Source organism: Passer domesticus, chromosome 4, assembly GCF_036417665.1.
Source record: "Passer domesticus isolate bPasDom1 chromosome 4, bPasDom1.hap1, whole genome shotgun sequence".
In the NCBI taxonomy this organism is placed as follows: Eukaryota; Metazoa; Chordata; class Aves; order Passeriformes; family Passeridae; genus Passer; species Passer domesticus.
In genome coordinates this window covers 73,760,846-73,780,246 of record NC_087477.1, presented here as the reverse complement: position 1 = coordinate 73,780,246, position 19,401 = coordinate 73,760,846, and the positions used below count along the sequence as shown (strand labels likewise).

Genomic DNA, 19,401 nt, shown 5'->3' with positions numbered 1-19,401 from the left:
CCATGGCTTTCAAAGATTTTTTTTTCTCCCTTTAAAAAGCAGCCAGACTAATTTTCTTAAAGAGTATGCCAGCCTCCACTGGCATAAACTTCCGAATTCTGTTTGAATCAAGACAATTGAACTATATTTGAGATGTAGCCTGAGGTCTGTCTGCCTGAGCCCTCAGACCACTTATTACAATAATTCATAAAAGAGGGGAACAAAACACTCTGAATGAAGCCAGGCTTTTGGGGAGCAGAAGCTCTGGCTGAGAGCTCACTTTCTGCTTCCTGATCTTTATACAATGCCCTGCAGCACTCAGGTAATTACTTTAATAAGGCAGGTAACAAACACTGTTAAGTAAATGAAAGGGGAGAGGCTGGTTTTGAAACATTCAACCTAATGCTCCTGCATGCACAAAGCACCACTCTAAGAGCCATGGGCTCATCTGCCTGACAAAACTGAAGGTCATTAAGGGACAGCTAATTTGGTAGTGCCATGGTACCATCAGCAGAGGAGATACAAGGCTGGGAGACCACTTACTGCCAGGTTAGTGAACCATAGGAAACTACAGGCAGCAAGGGGATTTCGTGGTGCCACTAAGGCCACAGGCCTGGTTCCCTCATATGGTCTGTAAAGCATATGGATTTGGACATGTTTTGAGTGTTGTTTATGTGAGGACCAGCATTGGGGTCAGGGGAGCACCTAGAAGTTCCCTGAGTTTTGGTGCTCTGAGGTGTACCTTGGATGGCCACCTTATTTCTTCTTTGAAAACAAGAAAAGCTTTGCAGGAGAAGTGGTGTATTTGTAACGCCAGGTCCACACCCACTGAGGCAGAGCTCAGGTGGGGTGGGGTGGTTGAGTGCCAAGGTTCCCTGGTCCCTTGTCTGTGACAGATAACCCAGGGTGATGCTGCAACTGGGGCAGGGCTGGGGTGGTAGCTGTGAGAGCAATGTTGGGCTGTGTCCACCCATCCCTCTATAGGCTGCTGTGATGTTACACAGTGTTTGAGAAAGCTAAATACATGGTTGTAAAGATGGCTTCTGCAAGTGGCTGCCTGCTACTACCATCTCTATCACAGGTCAGCAGAAGAACCAGGGCAGAAGCAGGACTTGGAGAAGGAGGAGGTTAGAGCCAGGAAATCCAGAGTTACAGGGACAAACTCACAGTTTGCACCAGGCACTAGCAAAAAAATGGAGGTCAAAGACACATTTGTCCCTCCTCAGTGCTGCCTGGTCCTCAACCCTGCACCTCTGGACACAGAGGGAGAGTGATCACATGGCTGAAGGAAGATCTCCATCCTTTCCTTCCCATGTTGGAGCAGAGGAAGGGTCTGAGGACCCCTTCCTCTCAGGTGGAAGGAGTACCATAGATAATGTGGGATGAACTGATCACAACCCCCATTCCCAGTCCCTCTGCACCACAGTGGGGAAGCAGGTATAGAATTCAGGTGCAAAATTAAGCCTGGAAAGAAGGCAGAGGTGAGGGGAAAGGTTTTTAAGATTTTTCATTACTCTACTCTGATTCAATTAATAATAAATAAAGTAGATATAAATAATTTTCCTCAAGTTGAGTCTCTTTTACTTCTGATGTTAATTAGTGACCAATCTGTCCCTGTGTTTACCTTGACCCATGAGCTTTTAGTTACATTTTCTGTCCCCTGTCCAGCTGAGGAGGAGAGTGATAAAATGGCTTTGGTGGGCACCTGGCATCCAACTAGGGAAACTCACCACAGGAGTGAATCAAAATCTCTCTGACTTTCCTCCTAAATCCCCCTTTTTTTCCCTCCCACCTATTTTTATTTGGCCTCAGACTCTGCTCCACAGCTCTCAACCCTTCTTTACCACCTGAGGCTCTGAACTCCACTTGCATTTACCAGCTTGCTATTATCTGTTATTATTCAGTCAAAATTTGAAAACATCTAAGCTTGTGACCTTATAACCATGCAGAAATTCAGTGCCATAAGCTGGGATCTATGATTACATGCAAAAATAGAATAAACTGCTTGAGCTTAATTATGGCAGAAATTAGTGGTATAATACACTGTGTATTACTGAGCCTCTTACAGCCTTGGGTCTTCATATGCACATTATCCTGAGGAAGTGAGGTGCTTTTATCTAGATTTTAAATCTAGATACTACTGTGAAATGGGGTACCAGAACACTGGGGTAGCATCAGGGATGCCTTTGGGATTTAGACCTGGCTTTACATAACACCACCTGCAGCAGAGTAGGAACCTGAAGCATGATCTCTCAAATCTTCTGCTAACACCAGGTGAAAAAAATCCTGTTCCCCACCTGTCTGAGGCTTTGTGCCAGCAATAAATATTGAATCAGAATAATTAGTTTAAAAGTAGAAGAAAAGCAGAGCTCCCAATATCTGAACTACTGATTTAGCTTCCTGTGATTCCTCTTTCAAGGGCAGCTAAGGCCACTTAGAGTTGTGCTGGGGGCTGCTGGTCTGCCAGCAACACAGGTAGGGCTGAGCTTTGCATTCTTGACACAACATCACACAGAGCTTAGTGATGATGACTGTGAGGCCATGTAGTGCTGCCTGCATCCTGCTCCCACCCTGCAGCAGCAACTTTCCCTCCCAACACTCTGCAGCTTGACTGGCTGTTTTCACTGCTCTATATGGTTGCAGATGTTTATACACATCTCTCTTAATGGAAGATGACATCACACAGCTTTACATACAGCCTTTGTACATTTTCCATGGCAGAAACTCCTATTGCATCAAACCTGTGCAGGGCTTGGTGCAATGACAACCAAATCCATACAGGCTTTAACAGGCACCACAGTTTAAAGCACTAATGATGAATTACACACTTGTGAACCCCTCATAACAGTCATTATTCTTAATCTAAACCAGCAAAGTTCAAATTGTCTACAAATTTTCCACATTATTTGTGACACCTGCCTCTTTGGCCAGACTTACACCATGATTTTCATGCCAACTTCAGTCCTACTTATAAAATCTGATTACAAGCAAATAACTTCAGAACAAGCAATCTCAGTCTTAACTCCTGAGCTGTTCTGTAGTAGAAATGATTTATAAAATGTGTAATTCATACCTTACCCCCCCAGTAGGACTGTGGAATGGGGATGTGGTCCAGACGGGCCCCACGAATCCCAGCTCTTCTGTAAGCCTCAGATGTCAAATCAGGGAAATTTCTGTTCAGGTCCAAGTTCTGAGCTGTCTGTCGTCCGATGACCCATCCATTGTAACCAGCCCCCTGTTTTGTTACACAGAAGCCAATTTCAGAGTAGCTCCCTGTCTCAAAATAGCACTTTGTGGAAACTGATTAATCAAAGGGAAGTTTTAAAAGAAGTAAAGTGAAAATGTCTGTACTGTTAAAAAACCCACGCTTAGTAATTAATCACATTTTGTCCCCATGAATATTAATGCACTAACTAGCATTCAGGAAGTGTTTCACTCACCAGTGATGTGACTCATGAGAGGAACACAGGAGCCTCTTGCTCAGAGCAGCATGCAGAGTGGGTTAGAGGAGAAAAAGAAAATACAGCTGATGTCCCAATATAGGATGAGACAGAGTGCAATAACCCCAGACTCATACAATCCATGGAGAGAGCTCACCACATGAGCAAAAACAGAGAAAAAAAGGTCTAGTTTCATGCTAGTGATGGTAGAGAAAACAGAGAGGGGGAAATAAGAATGTCAGGTAACAAATAATAGAATCTTAGTTTTCACAGGTCTCCATCAGACATGAGCTGATCTCTGAAAACTGCCATCCATTATGAAACTTTGACAGTATGGACAATATTCACATTTCATTATGCCTACAGATTTAAAAGAGGGGGAACATCAGCATATTATTAAACTGCATTTCCTTATAAAACAATGTAAGTCATTATAGTGAGTCAGGCATTTTGTTCTAGAACTGATAGCAGAGAGTGCTAAGTGTGTGAAAAAGTAACAGTCATTCCCACATCATCACATGCAGGCAGCAAAACCGACAAATATGGCTCTGATTTCCTCTTAGTTCTGTTCACATCATCTTTGGAAAGCAATGCACTACCAAACCTGTCTGGGATTCTGGCAGTCAATTACTAGAGTGTTCCCCCCTTCACATGACACTCCCCTCCCAGTTTGTTCTTTCCCATGGAGAATTATAGAAACATGAAGGCCTGAACATCTCTTTATAATAAAATTTTTACCTCTTCTGCAGCCAGTTCATACCCATCAGGATTGAGTGAGGGCAGGAGATGGATTCTGGTGTTGTTGATCAAGGTCTGGACGCGAGGGTTCCCAAGAAGATATTCTGAACACAGATACTGTGCGAGGTATATCAGCAGTTCCTTCCCCACAACTTCATTTCCATGCATGTTGCCAATGTACTTAAATTCTGGCTTCACTGTGGAATGTAAAATAATGAGATGCTTTAATTTGATTGTACCTGAGTGGCTTCCAAAATCAGACTAATCCAAGTTGCTTACTGATGAGTCAAAGTTTTATTTACACTAAATTCATGCACACGTTCCTGCAAATAGCATAGCAGTTCCAGGTGAACTTCTCTCCATTAAACATCAGTTTGTGTGAACAAACATCATCCATTAAACATCACAGTGTGAAATAAAGTTAAGTCCAAACTATTAGGATTCCAAACCATAAGAGGTGATCATTGCTCTGAGCTTTTGCTACTCATCATTAATTGTGAGCAAAGGATACTGAAAACAAAAACATCAGGCCGTGGTTGGGGAGGAACAAAACACAACCCTGGCATTCTGACCTACCCTGGGGGGCTTCAATGCCTTATTTTGTCACAGATCCTAAAAACCACCTGCAGATATGTAATATATTACCCCCTCATTTAGAAAAGAAGTTGGGTTATGCATAAAAAGGGGCTTTCAGGATAAATAGCCCTGGAAGAAGCCTATTAGAAACACATAACTTTGCAATTCCCTGTAGTTATTCTCTCAATTTCCATCCTTCCTTAGAGACTAATGGGAAGTAGAAAATAGATGCACTTTGGAGACACCCTTTCCTGTCTATCCCTTCATCTTTGCCTTTGATCCTGGCCAGCCTTGAGCACTAGACACTGGAGGGAACCTGGCACAGAGCTATTATGCCCCTTGCTCAGGCTGGCAAAATCTCCAGCTCTGGAGCTATTTCTACCTCATTTTATGGTGTCCCGAGCAGCATGAAGAAATAGATTTAGAGCAAAATGCTAGGAAATGTGTTAAACTACCATCTTTTGTCATGCCATATCACAGTTTTCATTTAGAAGCCTGATTCATAGGCTTTGTGTTTTCCTGGCAAATGGAGTATAAGCTTAAAAAGACACCTGCAACTTATTATCTTGGAAAAAGAGAGAGAGGGTGATAGGCCAGGAAAATGTAACATAGATCTTTGCCCTGTTAATGACATCTACTGGGACCTGATTAAGTTTAAAGGCACCTCAAAATACCCCTAGACCATGCAGGGCAGCACAGCTGAGAGTACACAAAGTGACCACCAGTCTTGGCTGTCCTCTCTGAGTCACCTTTTGCTTCGCAGCACAGCACACAGAGGACACAGCAGCCTGACTGAGACCATAATCTCAGTTAAGTATTAGGTCAGATGTAGTTCAGTTCTGCCACACTGCTGAGGCTGTGCTGGTGCTGGAACTCTTCTGATGAGAAGCAATCTGAGGCTCTCAGCAATGGCCATAGCAATCCACCATATCTAGACAAATATAATTTTTGACCTCGGAGCTGGTAACTGGAAAACAATACCTAATACTGCCCTAGAAAGTTATCTGCTTTGTGAAGAATTTAAAACACTTAAAAATTTGACTGATGCTGTCTTAGTGATGAAACTACAAAATAGAGATTTGTAGTGTTCCCCTCTGCAAAAAATTTGTGAGGACTCATATCCTAATGTATATATTAGCACCTATAAATGGCATCTGTTCAGGGGCTATGATAACAGAAATTCCTGTTATCACCAACTGACAGGTATAGTATTGATATGAATCTTTGTTCAGGAGGATTGTTTTCTGTGCTAAATCATCCTTTTTCAGTGTCAATGTCCTTCTCTATCTGAGGCCTTCTCAGGAGATTTATGTATTTCAGGATACATAAATGTAGGACAGTGAGGAAGTGGTGGACGATAGGGAGGACAAGTCAGTAACAGAAATGTATCCTAAGTTTGTGCATTGGGCACAAATAAATAACAGTGATATCACTGCAACCAAATACACAGTGATACAAGGAACAGCATTACCAAGATGGTCATGCACAGAGCCCATAACAGTAAGAAACTGCTGCTGGGAATCATCAACTATCACTGCAACTCAGGAACACAAGGGAGGAGAAATGTTTTGGAGTCAATGCTTTTAGAGTTTGAGAGATGTCCCAGTGAAAGGGCCTGGTTTCACTTGGATAATCTTGTCTCCCCTGAAGCAGCCTGATCAGCACTGATAAAACTCACGCAGCTCGTGGTGTCCGGGCTTGGTGGAAAACTCAATCACAAAAAGATCCTTCCCTTCAAAACTGCGGCCTATGCTGTAAGTGGTGGCAATGTGGGAGCACTTCGAGGCAGTCTTCTTCAGCGTGCTCACCATTTGGGAATATGAATGGTGTTTGAACTGAATAAAAGTTGCTGGCAAGTCTGAAGGCAAATCTTCCTCAGCATCTACTTCTCCTGCAATGAAAAATCATAACAGTGTTTAAAACCACAGTGCTTAGAGGATTGTATGAAAACCTGAACTTTTTTTCGAATTATCTTTATAAGCAGAAGAATTATACAAAATAAAGCTGCAATCAAAACATTAAACATATGTAGTACATACTACACTTTATTGTGACATGTTTTTTTTTAAAATCCTTCCAATGCATATGCACACTAATAAATATTTGTGTAATCTCCAGTTACATTTGACCTTTGGCATGCTAGCTCACTTCAGTAACAAACTGTGCAGATTTTTCCCTTTAAATTTGGTGAATCTTTTTTTTTTATGACATTCATCTGTCTTCAGCTATCTGTATCTTTATCCAAACAAAAATCTGTGACAATCATTAATGAGAATATTTTAATGAGCTGTTAAGCTTGACAGGCAGTCACAGACTTATAAATGCACTAAAGTTTCAGTTTTTAAATGAAATATTTCAAATATATAGACAGCTATCACACAGAACAGGGATTATCTAAATGCAACCACATATCTTGCTCTGAGCTGCCTGTCTTGATGCTCTTTTTAAAAGAGGGGAAGAAATGGATACTTCTTGAGCACAGTTTAATTAAGTCTTTAAAATAGGTTGAACAAAATTAATGACACATTACAGGTCTCTACAGAGAAAACAGGCTGAGATGACAAGTGAAGAGTTTTTGTGCCATGGATAAGTCAAGCTGAGTGAGATGAGACACTCCCCATGCAGACAAGGCATGCTAGCAGAGCTTCCTTCCTTCCTTCCTTCCTTCCTTCCTTCCTTCCTTCCTTCCTTCCTTCCTTCCTTCCTTCCTTCCTTCCTTCCTTCCTTCCTTCCTTCCTTCCTTCCTTCCTTCCTTCCTTCCTTCCTTCCTTCCTTCCTTCCTTCCTTCCTTCCTTCCTTCCTTCCTTCCTTCCTTCCTTCCTTCCTTCCTTCCTTCCTTCCTTCCTTCCTTCCTTCCTTCCTTCCTTCCTTCCTTCCTTCCTTCCTTCCTTCCTTCCTTCCCCACTCCCTCCCTCCCTCACCTCTCAGCTTTGCCAGCGGGTCGAAGCACCCCTCTTCCTCCCCAGCGAAGAAGCGGTCACAGTCTAAGAAGTAGGGCCAGGCCATGTCTATTGCGTCAAAGGCAGGGAGGCAATTCTTTTTCAGGTTTTCACAGACGTGCCTGCAGGGCTTTATGACTTTGTCCTTCTCACACTGCGGGGCCAGCACTGAGCAGCCCAGGAGCCTCAGGTCGGGGTTGCATTCCCCCTGGAGCAAGTTGTGCAGCACGCTGATGAGCAGGTACTCAGAGCTGTACTCAATCACTTCTCGAGACTTCTGATCCAGAAAGTTGGGGTACACCATTTGAGTGTAGGCAACATCGGTACAAGAACTCAGGGCAATATCCACACATTTTGCTACAAAAAGGAGGTGAACATAGATGATGAGAAGCATGTTTGTTTCTGGAAATATAATTTGAGCTTAGAAATTTGACCAGAAAATTACTAAGAGAAAGGTGGGAATTTGCTGGTGAGAAAAACTCAGATTCCTGAAAAAAGTGTATTTATAATATCACTCTCTCCCCTGTCCTTGAATTGTTATATGGATTCTCTGAGTAGGTGTGAGATCCTATAGGTTTTCTTCTTTAGTGGGGAACGTAGTGCTAAGTTACCTCTTTTCTCTGTTTGACCCCACAAAATTTGTAGAGTTTAATATCTCTGAAACTACAGACCCTCCACGAAGTTTGATTGAAATTGCCCAGAGATGAAAAGTCATTCTGGTGCTTAACTCACAGGTGAGCAGACCCAGAATATGATTACATGTATATCCTCATAAACCCAATACATTTTAATAAATCAGGTTATGAAGTCTTAGGAAAGATAAGTGTTGGCAACACCCTCAACCCACTTAAAAGTGGAAAAGAGTAATAGAAAGACATCTCTTCATAAAATTACTGGCTGTTAAAGTAATGGGTCCGCATTTGAGTGTCCTTCTCTTGGTAATGATTCTGCCTGGTAACAAACACTGTTGTCACAGCAGCAAAATACTGCACTGCGTGAAAGAGCACATTTCTCTTGTGAGAGAGCCCACTGTAGCACCCAAATGAGTATGCTTGTCAGGAAATAATGAAGGAATACTTATGGTTTTGAGGTTCTCCAAGAAGAGCAAGGAAAGACACTTCATACCTTTCTGTACAGGTTGGCATTGGCCTGTAATAAAGAGGAAAAGAAAAATCATTACAAGGTGGGTATACATGGTTCCTCCTTTGTGATAGGAATTGTCTGATCTGGTATCTGCTGCAGTTCAGACTGAGCCATACCAGCCATTCCAGTTACAAGCACATATTCCCAGCAGGCACATATCACAGAATCACAGAATAGATTGAGTTGAGAAACCCCATTGCCCCTCATCCACACACACTTAGGTGCCCAGGAAATTTCACTAATCAAAACCTAGGTGTTTTTTAATCTGCTTAGTCTGCAATTCCATATGAGTCCTTCTGTACATATCAAGATGTTTTATCAATCTTCTCTAAAAGATCTTTTTGTCCCATATAATGCTGTGGATACCTTTCCTCTAAAGCAATTCAGCCTTTGGTAGATATGAGGGGACTTTATTCCTTCCTCATTCTACTTCATTTTATCTGCAGCAGTTGGGTTTTATCACACTTTTAATAATATCTTAAAGCTAATTATTTCCCTCCCCAACTACTCTCACAGGAAAGCTTTTCCAAAAGATCACTCTTCTAATGGCTAGAAATTGCCTTTTAATTTCCTGTGTAAAAGTATTTGTGGCCAGTTTATATCCATTGTTGTTGTGCCAGCATTGTCCTTTAGCTTAAGTAGCTCTCTGCATTCCCTGGTGCATTCCTTCACACTGTGTTTGCAAAGAGACAACAGATCTCTGCTTTCCATTTACTAGGTCAAATAAATTATGCTCTCTTGATTTTGGAGCATGGTTTGATGACCCAGGAATTGCTTCTTTTGCTCCTGTAGCCAGTAATTCTATACTGTCCTTCTCCAATACTGGGAACTATAGAAACATATTTCTGCCAAGGTATTGGAGTTGGTTTCAGTGCCTCACAGGAGCTAAATCACTCTGTGCAAGCCTGAACACCACCAGGTTCACCTTTCTCATGATGTACTGGGGATCTCTTCTATTGATATTTCTTCTTGCTCTCACTGGGGGAACAGGCATCCCAGCTTCTTGCTCAGTAAATTGAGCATTTATCCTCACAAGACCAAATTCATTATATTATCCTTTTTTCCTGCTAAAGAGTTTAAACTTCTACTCCTGGCATATTTGTTTAAACATAATGATCTGCATATGTGTTGCTAATGAGTTGATCATTCTTTAGCCAAAATAAAGTAATTGTAATGAGAACCAAATTAACCCTGGGATTTTATCTTGGAGGGAGACATTTAATTGGAAATCAGTCTAGTTCTATATTATGGATTGTAATTGAGGCACATTACCTCATAAAATAAATGAGGCATCAGAACTAGCAGAAGTAGTCCATCCCCAACACCAACAAGTTGTGTTAAGCAGCAAACTAGAAAAAATTATATCCATACAAATTCCTTTCCCAGCTCAGTACATTACGATAATTGCATTAAATAATACCTGGTTCATCAACACTGATGTATGCATTATAAGATTTCATTGTTCCCCCCAGCTAGGCACAATCCCCTCTGTGAGTGAGTTATTAAGGTCAAGGCATTTCTAAAAAAGCTTCATCTCAGCCAGATACTGCATGCAGTGCTACATCTGGGGATAATCAAGAAATAGCATTTTGTACAATGCCAGCTGGGAGAGAGAAAGAAATGAGCTCTTGTTAGTAAGAGCTCCAGCAATTAATCCTGCTGATAAAATTGGATGTTACTGCCCCTTGAATCTGGATAGTCTTATATACTAACATCATCACACTCACATTTGAGAGACCTTGGACATAAGTCTGGAGTCAGCCAAATGTTCCTTACAGAGGGGAAAATGTAATGTGGAGAGGACTGGCTTGAGTTTAGCCACGTCCCAAGGAGAGAGTGACACTATCTCTGTTTATCACCAGGGTCATTAGCAATGAATCCCCTTTGTTATCTTGAGGGGTGGATGAATTGGTTGACACCTATTTTTCCCTCTTCTGAGCAGAAAATTAGTGTATTGTAGCTATTATTTTAGACTAGAGGGTTGTATGTGCTGGGCACAGCTCTTTGTGGGGTATTTGGGGAGTGTGAATGGTCTTTCTACAACTGCTCATATTTCCTCAAAGGTAAGAGGCATTTCCCCCTCTGCTGGTTCCAGGACCAAGCTACAAATGTCCTTTTAGTTTCTTTCTCTGGCATGCAATGATCAAATAATGAAACTGAGGCACACACAGTCTCCCCAAACACTTTTGCTGTGCAGGAGTGCTATTAGCCATCAGTCACTTTGGGATGTGGCACAGGCCTGTTCTCAATGGCATCTCAGAATTCTGCTTATTCAGCTGGAGCAAAAAGGTGTTCTGGCAACACACTGGAGCAAGCAGAGGAAACCAAAGGGAAAATGCAGCAGGCAAGGTCTGGACATGGTGCTGCCTCTCCCTGCTCCAGCTCCCTGAGCAGCAGCAGACTTGCTGCCTTTAGCAGATGCCTCTTTCTGCCCAGCTGGCCAGAAGGAGAGGCATCAAAAAGCAATGGATAGCTGATGGAAGAGATGTGAAATTCCACTGATTCGCTGTCCCAGGGTTCACCTGAGGACTGGCTCCTTTTGTGAGCAGGAGGAGATGTCAGAACAGGAGAGGGAAAGACAGCTCTGGTTTCAGACTGTGCTACATGTCATCCACACTGATATTTTTACCATATCTATACAGGGAGAGGAAATCTATTAAGCAATATGGCCAGTGATCATTAACAAAGATGCTGACTGAAGAGGATAAATCTATTTTTTAGATGAGGAACCAAATCCATATAAATCTTTTCCATTTTTAACTTAAATTATTCATCTCAGTATGTAATAAGCAGAGGTAATTCTGCAACACCCCTGCTTAGTAGGTAAAGCTTTTTCACTACCTGTGATCCAGGATGCCCCTTACAAACTCAAAGCTACTAAGACTCACTCACTGATTAGCAAAAGCAGCTCCTTGCTGCTGGGTCCTAAACCTGGATGGAAACCTAAATCTATAACTAAGCTAAAATTAGAGTTAAGCCTCACATTTTTGCAGCATACTGTGACATTTTCTCTCTGTCTCTCCTTACTAGAGATATCCATGCAACTTCTTCTGACCACCTCTCCCCAGCATGCAAGCTGCTGTATGACCCATGTATCAGCCACAGCCCTGTCTTGTAAACACCCAGGACTGAAACAGCTTGAAATTTCAGGTCATCAGGAGTCAGTATACATAAAATCAAGAGAGAAAAGGTCTGTTTTATACCAAACTTTGTTTTATAGCCAGCCTTAAATGTATGTGTGCTGATGTGGTGTTTTGACTTTCCCAACGTTTCCTAACACCAATGCTTACATATGTTTTGGAGGGTGCAGCTCTGCAGGGGCCAAGGATAATTCTGCAGGATGTGTGCTTACATAAATAAGTGTGGATACACGTAGGTGGGCCAGAGCCTGCCTGCCTGAAGAGCCAGCAGCAGGAAGCTCTCCAAGGCCAGCTCCCAGGCTGCAGCTGTATGGTCTGTTCCTGCAACCTTGTACCACTGGCCTGGGTCTCTGCACATAGAAATCACCAGAAAATCCCCATCCCTGCCCATGACAGCTCATTTTCTCTAAGCCCTGGCAATGCCAGAAGAGTTCAGTCACTCCCTTCCTCATTTTCATAAGAGAAATGACAGGGGCTGATATACAAAGAGTTTCTCAGGTCTCCCAATTTGCTTGGCAGGCTTCAATTGCTGCTTCTTCTGTGCTTGAAAGAACCTAAAATTTTTCAATTTTTTTGTGTAAAGGCTTCCCTGGGCTCAAAGGAAGACAGTGTCACCTCCTCTCAAAGTCCCATCCACCGACAGGTTGGTACAGAGGGACCTTTTTCTTCCTGACCCAGAATAGCCTTTTCAATTTTTTATATTTATTTTTGTACTCTAACTATTCCACCAGAGCTACAAAAGTCCTTTCAGTAGCACAGCTTCTATTTAAGATTATGGATAAAATAACTTACTGAAGAGGAGAAAAGCCATTTCAAGCTTTCTGAGCTCTCTCTATAAAATACGCTTCTGGTTTTAATTTGCAAAGGCAAGCTTGAAAATCTACAATGCAGCACATACATATTTTACTGCCAAGCTTACATTTTTTCCCCTTGATGATTCAGCACCAAAGGAAGCAAGCTGCTGTGATTAACCCTAACCCAGACAACAGAGCTCAACAGCTACTTCTAGTACCATGGGCTGGCCAGTTGCCTTTTCAAGAGCAAAGCCAACAGGACACTCGTGAGATTGATGATCTGGAATAAGCCCAGGGGCAAGTTTTAAATCTGCAATATCTAAGCCATTCAGTGAGGCAGAGGGGTAGGGGATGTGCTGGTCAGTACAGATCAAAATAAATGAGGTAATTTATATTGTAAAGACCAGCATACTCCCTCCCAGCTTTCTGGGCTTCTTACAAAACTTTTTTAAACTAGAAGAACATATGTATTCATTTTAGCCTGTTTATAGTGAAAGCCCCAACTTTTCCAAAAAAAGCATTTCAGTTCCTTATCACATTACTATTACTCTCCTGGAATGTTTCTCATGTTTCATCAAGTCAGTCTTTCAGTGATATTCTGCCTTTGTCACTAAAGAGACAACACTTAGTATCAGTAGCAAGACACAAAAACTGGAAAAGCACCTTCAAGTGGCAAAGCATAACCTTCCGGAGTAGCTCTTAGCTACAGCAAAAGGACAAGGGCAGGATAAGATCCATTATATAACACCTAAATGGATCAGAATCATCAGGAGGAGAGTGTAGGAGGAGTGGAGATGTAAAGGGGACTAGTGGCAGAGTAATGAGAGAGCTGAGTAGCTCAGGCAGGGGGAGAATGGTTGAGCCAAAAAGCTAAGAAAGAAGGCAGCCACACACCCAAGGCACACATGCAGAGGCAGAAGTGGAGAAGGTTCCCAGCCACAGAGAAGAAATTCCAGGAAAACTGGAGGAGAGAGGAGTGCTTGCAATAAGCAGCCACGTGGTTAACTCCATTTTCTGGATACATCAAATGCTTTGTGAGAAGAGGACTGAATAGATGTTATTAACCCTCCAGCAACAGCAGTAACTGCCTGGGGGAGGGATGTGTTTGAAGCAGGCAGAAGCAGTGCCCAAGAGCTCTGTGCAGCCCCCCTTTAACCCTGCTCCTCACTTGAGGAAGCCTGAAAGCACCTGAAAGAGATTAATGCCTCCTCTGCCTTTATTTTGCAGAGCAAGATCACAGCAGGAAGATCCAAGTGAGTGTTCATTTCCTATCACCCTTTTTTCTAACCCACCTGCTGCCTGGCATTCGGTTAAACATCCATTTTTATTGAATTACTGAAGGTGTGCCCACAGCAATGACACTGCAATCAGCTCTTTCAGGATTGTTTCTCTCTCAGGAGTGCTCTGGAGCCAGTCAGAAGGTGCTGCAGCTTTTCCATGGGTGATGTAAAGTCACAACCTGCAGACCACAGGTCAAAATCTGTGCAGATGCACACCAAGACCTGTCACACAGCAAGGGCACAAAGACAGCCTTAGTGGGCACCAGTAATCCTCCCTTGTTTATAGCTGTTCAGATGCAACTTAAACATGTCTGCAGTTGTAGGTGGTGCCTAAAAGAACTGATGAAGAGTATTTCTGTCTGTCTGTCTGTCCAACCACTGCCTTGGTGCCTCTGGCAACTCTGGTGTCACCCCAGCTGTATCTCTGGCAGGTGAGCACTGCTCCAAGGAGTCTTTCAGGAGTTGAAAACGCTGAATATAAACATACTTCCCTAAACAAAACCTACTAAATGCCTCTTTTTTGCCTCAGTTGAGATCTTTTCCAAGTTGCAAGGGAAAAATTACCCATTGAGAGAACAAAATGCAACAAAGATAATTAAAACAAAGTGGGCCAGCAGTTGCCAAATTGGCTGAAGGCTTAGTGAACTTCACATGTGACAGGGCTGTGCACCAGGATGATCTGGAGGCATATGGAGATCACCTCTCAGGGTCTGATCAGTGAAGGAAGAAGAAGAAAAAAGCTCAAATCTGGGGGATGATGGCATTAGAAAACAGCTGGGGTAAGAAGGTGGAATAGGTCAGAAAATCTCTACAACTATCATCTAAAGGATCAATTTTTTTTTTGCCAGGTTGCCTGGCAAAGGATGAAAACACCTATCAGTCAGGTAATCTGGGTCTGTGATGCCCCCACAGCTTTACTTTGTGACCATGCACTCTTTACAGCTCAGTTCCCATGGTTTAAGGATGCAGTACTCTCCAAGTGCTTTGGCCAACAACCTACTACAGTTAAAAGATTTCCTTTAAGCAAGCCCAACTCTATTGAATGCCATGGGACAGAGGATCATGTCTGAAAAATTGAGGGCTTTATCTTTTCTGCCACAATTTTTCCAAAACATGTGCCAAAATATCATCCTATCCTCTTTAAACAGTGTATCCATCCACTTAGATCAACTCTGTCTTTAGTTTAGAAGTATGAGGACTATTATAATTAACATCACACCTGATTCTTCTGTAAGTAGACTTTTAACCAAATGTGGTACTTTTATGTTTTAAAAGATTGACAGTTAATTTAACAACCCTGACTTAAATCTAGGTCTTAATCTCATACTGTCTCCCAGATAAATGTATCCCATTAAAACCCTAAAAATTGGGTGTCAATTATATCATTGGAGTTACAAGAGTATAAATGAAGGGATGGAAATTTCAGCTTTATTTCTGAAGTGGACAAAGTAACCCCAAGTCCTAAACTCCACTGATCTGTGATAGCTGCATCCACTGGGACAATGTCCAAACAAGATTCAGCAGTCATAAAAACCCTGGGTCATAAAAGCCAAGCAAAGAGACCAGGAGATGGCTCACCAGCCTCAAACATCACACTTACAACATGAGAGGTGACTTCTGCATGGACCTCCATGCTCAGCCCTGCATCAGGCAATCATACATGACATTCATCCAGCATTTGGCCCAGGTTTCAGAAGGGGTTGGCTCTCACATGGCATCAGCAGCCCAGAGGGGACCATGGCAGCTGTCAGCCAGCCAGCATCCTCAAACACTGTGACTGTGTGAAGGGAGAGGTACTGTCTAGAAATGTTATAGGGGATCAACCATTAGTGTTATTAAGTCTTGCTAAAAGCCTAGCTGTGACTAAGAGCAGTGGGATTTTGTTCAAGTTTTGACTATGTATGCACACCCCCACATTTTAAAGATGTCTGTACAAGTATTCTGAAGAAAACTTTGCCTTCAGATTAAAATCATGTATAAATAATTTCAGCAGTATAAGGAGACACCTGTGTATTTTATTTTCAATATAAACTTTCCCCTCATAAGTGTCTGTTTCCGATCCCATTTCCCATGTTAAAAGGAGCTGAAGGCCAGTGTTGCTAAAATAACTATTGTGGAGAAATCCTAGAGCCACTGGCAGGAATTCAGCAGAGCTCACATGATTCAGTGATGACAACTGGCTTCACAAAGAGCAGGAATTTCTCATCTTGTGAATGAGCATGATGTAGATGCTAGTTGTGCATTTTTTTTATTTTGACACAACTTGGACACATCCATCTCAGGTCCAGCCAGTGAGATTCCTGCAGCCTGGGCTTTCCCACACGTGGCAGCACAGTCCTGTGGCCACGCTCCATGTCAGCACCTGCCAGTGCCAGCCACAGCAGGATGAGGGACCTCCACACTGGGGCAGGGAGAAGACCCCAGCCCACTGCCAGGTCACTCAGTGCAGTCACAGGAGCACAGGAGCAGCAGCAGCTGGAGGGGTTCTGCTTCTGTTTGTGCACAGGTTTCACTAGGAAACCAGCATAAGAAACACCATAGCAGGTGAACCTTGCTCAAGTCCCATGGACCGGGGCCAGTGTGAAGGTCATAACTTTCAAGAAAAAATAACTTTTCCCTTTTTTTGCCTTTTACTTAGCAAAAACTGTGGCCCATTGTCGAGTCCAGAGCTGCAAAAAAGAGGGGAAAGGTATAACACCTCCATGTGAACATGCTTTTTCTGTCAGTCTGACAATCAGTGTTACTCAATGTCATAGCTCAGAGAGGAGCCAGTGCCGCAAAATCTGTTCTGGGCTCCAGAACATATACTGTAATTGTCCCCTGCTTCCTGTCCTGGTGGTTTCTCATTCCTCATCTCTCTTCCTTGTACCTCCTCATCTCTCATCTCCACTGGCTAAGGTCAGAGATTCCCAGGATGGGGCAATGTCTGTCTCAGGAGAAAGCCAAAATGATGGAAACAACAAGGTGCTTGGAAGAGGAGACCCACAAGTTGTGCCAACCAGCACTGTGGCTGCTCTTCTACCTCCACAGCTTCAGGTTAAACAGCTCCACTCCTCTGGACTCCTGCCTGGAGAGTAGGAGGCTTCAGGCACCTTCTCCTTCTCTACAACCGCCTGTAGTGAGGTGGGGGTCAGTCTCTTCTCCCAGGTAACAAGGAAAAGGATGAGAGGAAACAGCCTCAGGCTGCTCTAGGGGAGCTTTAGGTTGGATATTAGGAAAGATTTCCTCACATTAAGGTTGTCAATCTTTGTAACAGGCAGCCCAGGGGTGAGTCAACATCCCTGGAAGGATTTAGAAGATGTGTAGATGTGCTGCCGAGGGACCAGGTTTGGCGCTGAACCCGGCGGTGCTGGGTTCATGGCTGTACTCGAGGATCACAGCGGTCGTTTCCAGCCGCAGCAATTCCACGGCTCCACACGCCAGCCTGTTCCCCTGCCCGAACCGCCCCTCAAGCGCTGGGGCAGGGCTCGGGCGGGCTGCAGGAGGCTCGGGCGGGCGGCAGGAGGCTCGGGCGGGCGGCAGGAGGCTCGGGCAGCCCCGCTGGGGCTGAGGCGGGTCGGGCCGGGGCCCGCCGAGCCGCGCGGCCGAGCCGAGGAGCCGCACGGGGGCACCACAGGCGGCGGCGCGGCCCGGGCGGGCCGTGAGGGCCGGGGGTGCGCACCCCCACGGCAACACCCCCGGCCCGGAATGCCCCGGAAAGCGCCCCCTGAGTACAAGGGACAGGAAAGGAAAGGCTTTGTTGCTTTTAGCACCACTAGTGATAAAGGGTTTTTCGCTGTTTTGCCCCATGCTGGAAGTGTTCAAGGCAGCGGGGCTGGAGCAGGCTGACCTCGTGGGAGGTGTCTCTGTTCAAGGCAGGGGGGCTGGAACGAGATGAATTTTAAGGTCCCGTCCAACCCAAACCATTCTACAATTCTATTATGCAGCCTTAGCCTGACCCCGGTGGCATCACATTTGTAGAGTTGTCCCCAGCTGCAAGGAAAGTCGCCTATTTGAAGACATATCGCTTCAGTCTGCCTCTGTGGGTTTTTAGTTTTGTTGCCAATATTTATAAAGCACTTCATTTAACTAATTACCATTGGACTACATCAGTCAGTAGCAGAGATGCACAACTTGGATAAAGAGGAGCCTGTTTTATTAGCTCCCTCTGAAAAAATTTGGCCATTTCTCAGAGGAAACATGCTAAACTGTACTTTTCTCACCCAAACTATAGGCTAAGAGGCTAGTTAAACTCATAAGGGTCTGACAATGGGACCTCGTAGCATCTTATCTGAGAGACAGAGCTTACTGACTGCCCAGGGATGCAGGACACAGCCAGGGAAAAGGCATCTGCCCTCTCTCAGTGCCACAGCTCCCAACTGCTGCCCAAAAAGCTCACCACACAGTGTATGCCTGTGTCATATTCTGGAGCTGCATGACAGTAATCATTTCCTTATTTTTCTTAACAGAAAAGCACAAAGCATTTTCAAAGGATCTTGGTATTGTAAATCATGCTTCATTTTGGCTTCTTATTTAAAAAAAAAAAAGACAAAATGAGTCACTGCAGAGCAAATACCACCAGGAAGCCTGCAGAAAGCAGCTCCAGCCTTGCTGGGAGTCAGACAGTTGTACTGGCTCCTGCTGTTCTTTCCTGCAAGAGCAGCTCCAGGCTGATCTCCTCTTACAGGGCACTACAGGTCTGGCCACTGGGATACAGCAAGACCTACACAACGGATCCCAAAACAGGGGAGAAAATCCCACTGCTACAGCTGAAGATGCAGCCTATGCCCTGAACACTGAGAGGAGACCCCTGCAAGGTCCATTTGTGAATATGTGCATCACTGCAGGCCCCTTTCTTTTTGTGTGGCCTGACATGATCTTATCCCCCCTTTGGAAAAGAAAGACCCTGGAGAAACCTGTCAGGTCTCTCAATGTCCAAGCTGCCTCTTCATTGTCTGACCCAGCAGCCCTCCAGTGTGCAGTGTGTCCCCTACGTGGCACACAGTGTGGTGCCATTGACAGCTCCCTTTCCCTACCTCTAGCCATCCCTCCAGCAGCATGTTCAGCTGCCTTTCTGCAAGCCCTGCCCTAAAGGCACCACAGCTGCCAACACACACAGAACACTCTCAGAGTCACCCCTCAATGATCCATACATTTGTGGTTCCTAGGATTAATATCCCATGGCAAGACTCTGATCAGCTGGAACTGGAGCAGGATCGTACCTTACAGAGAAAGGTCATGCTGCAAACCACACAGTCTCTTCCTGTAATTGGCTGTAAATAGTCTACAACTCTTCTCTTTGTGCAGCTTTATCCAAAAATAAAATCCCTTTAGGCTGTGGTAGACCTCACTTTGATGTTCATGGGAACAGCACTCTCAAATTATATGCAGTA

General features: G+C 43.9%; 1 protein-coding gene across 4 annotated transcripts in view; it reads right to left on the bottom strand.

The window, feature by feature from the left end:
- The window catches only part of CPZ (carboxypeptidase Z), a 34,302-nt gene that overhangs the window by 13,406 nt on the left and 1,495 nt on the right, over positions 1-19,401 (bottom strand). Inside the window, exons 1-6 of one of the 4 annotated variants that reach the window (XM_064418794.1) lie at positions 17,260-17,368; positions 8,798-8,821; positions 7,655-8,029; positions 6,412-6,624; positions 4,158-4,354; positions 3,053-3,214 (exon numbers count right to left, since the gene is read on the bottom strand). In XM_064418794.1, coding sequence (XP_064274864.1) covers positions 3,053-3,214; positions 4,158-4,354; positions 6,412-6,624; positions 7,655-7,976 — 894 coding nt within the window. In that variant the 5' untranslated portion in view covers positions 7,977-8,029; positions 8,798-8,821; positions 17,260-17,368. Of the gene's footprint in view, positions 1-3,052; positions 3,215-4,157; positions 4,355-6,411; positions 6,625-7,654; positions 8,030-8,797; positions 8,822-10,542; positions 13,344-15,629; positions 16,338-17,259; positions 17,369-19,401 lie in introns of those variants that run through there. The other 3 variants (XM_064418792.1, XM_064418793.1, XM_064418791.1) reach the window with 3 other exon arrangements.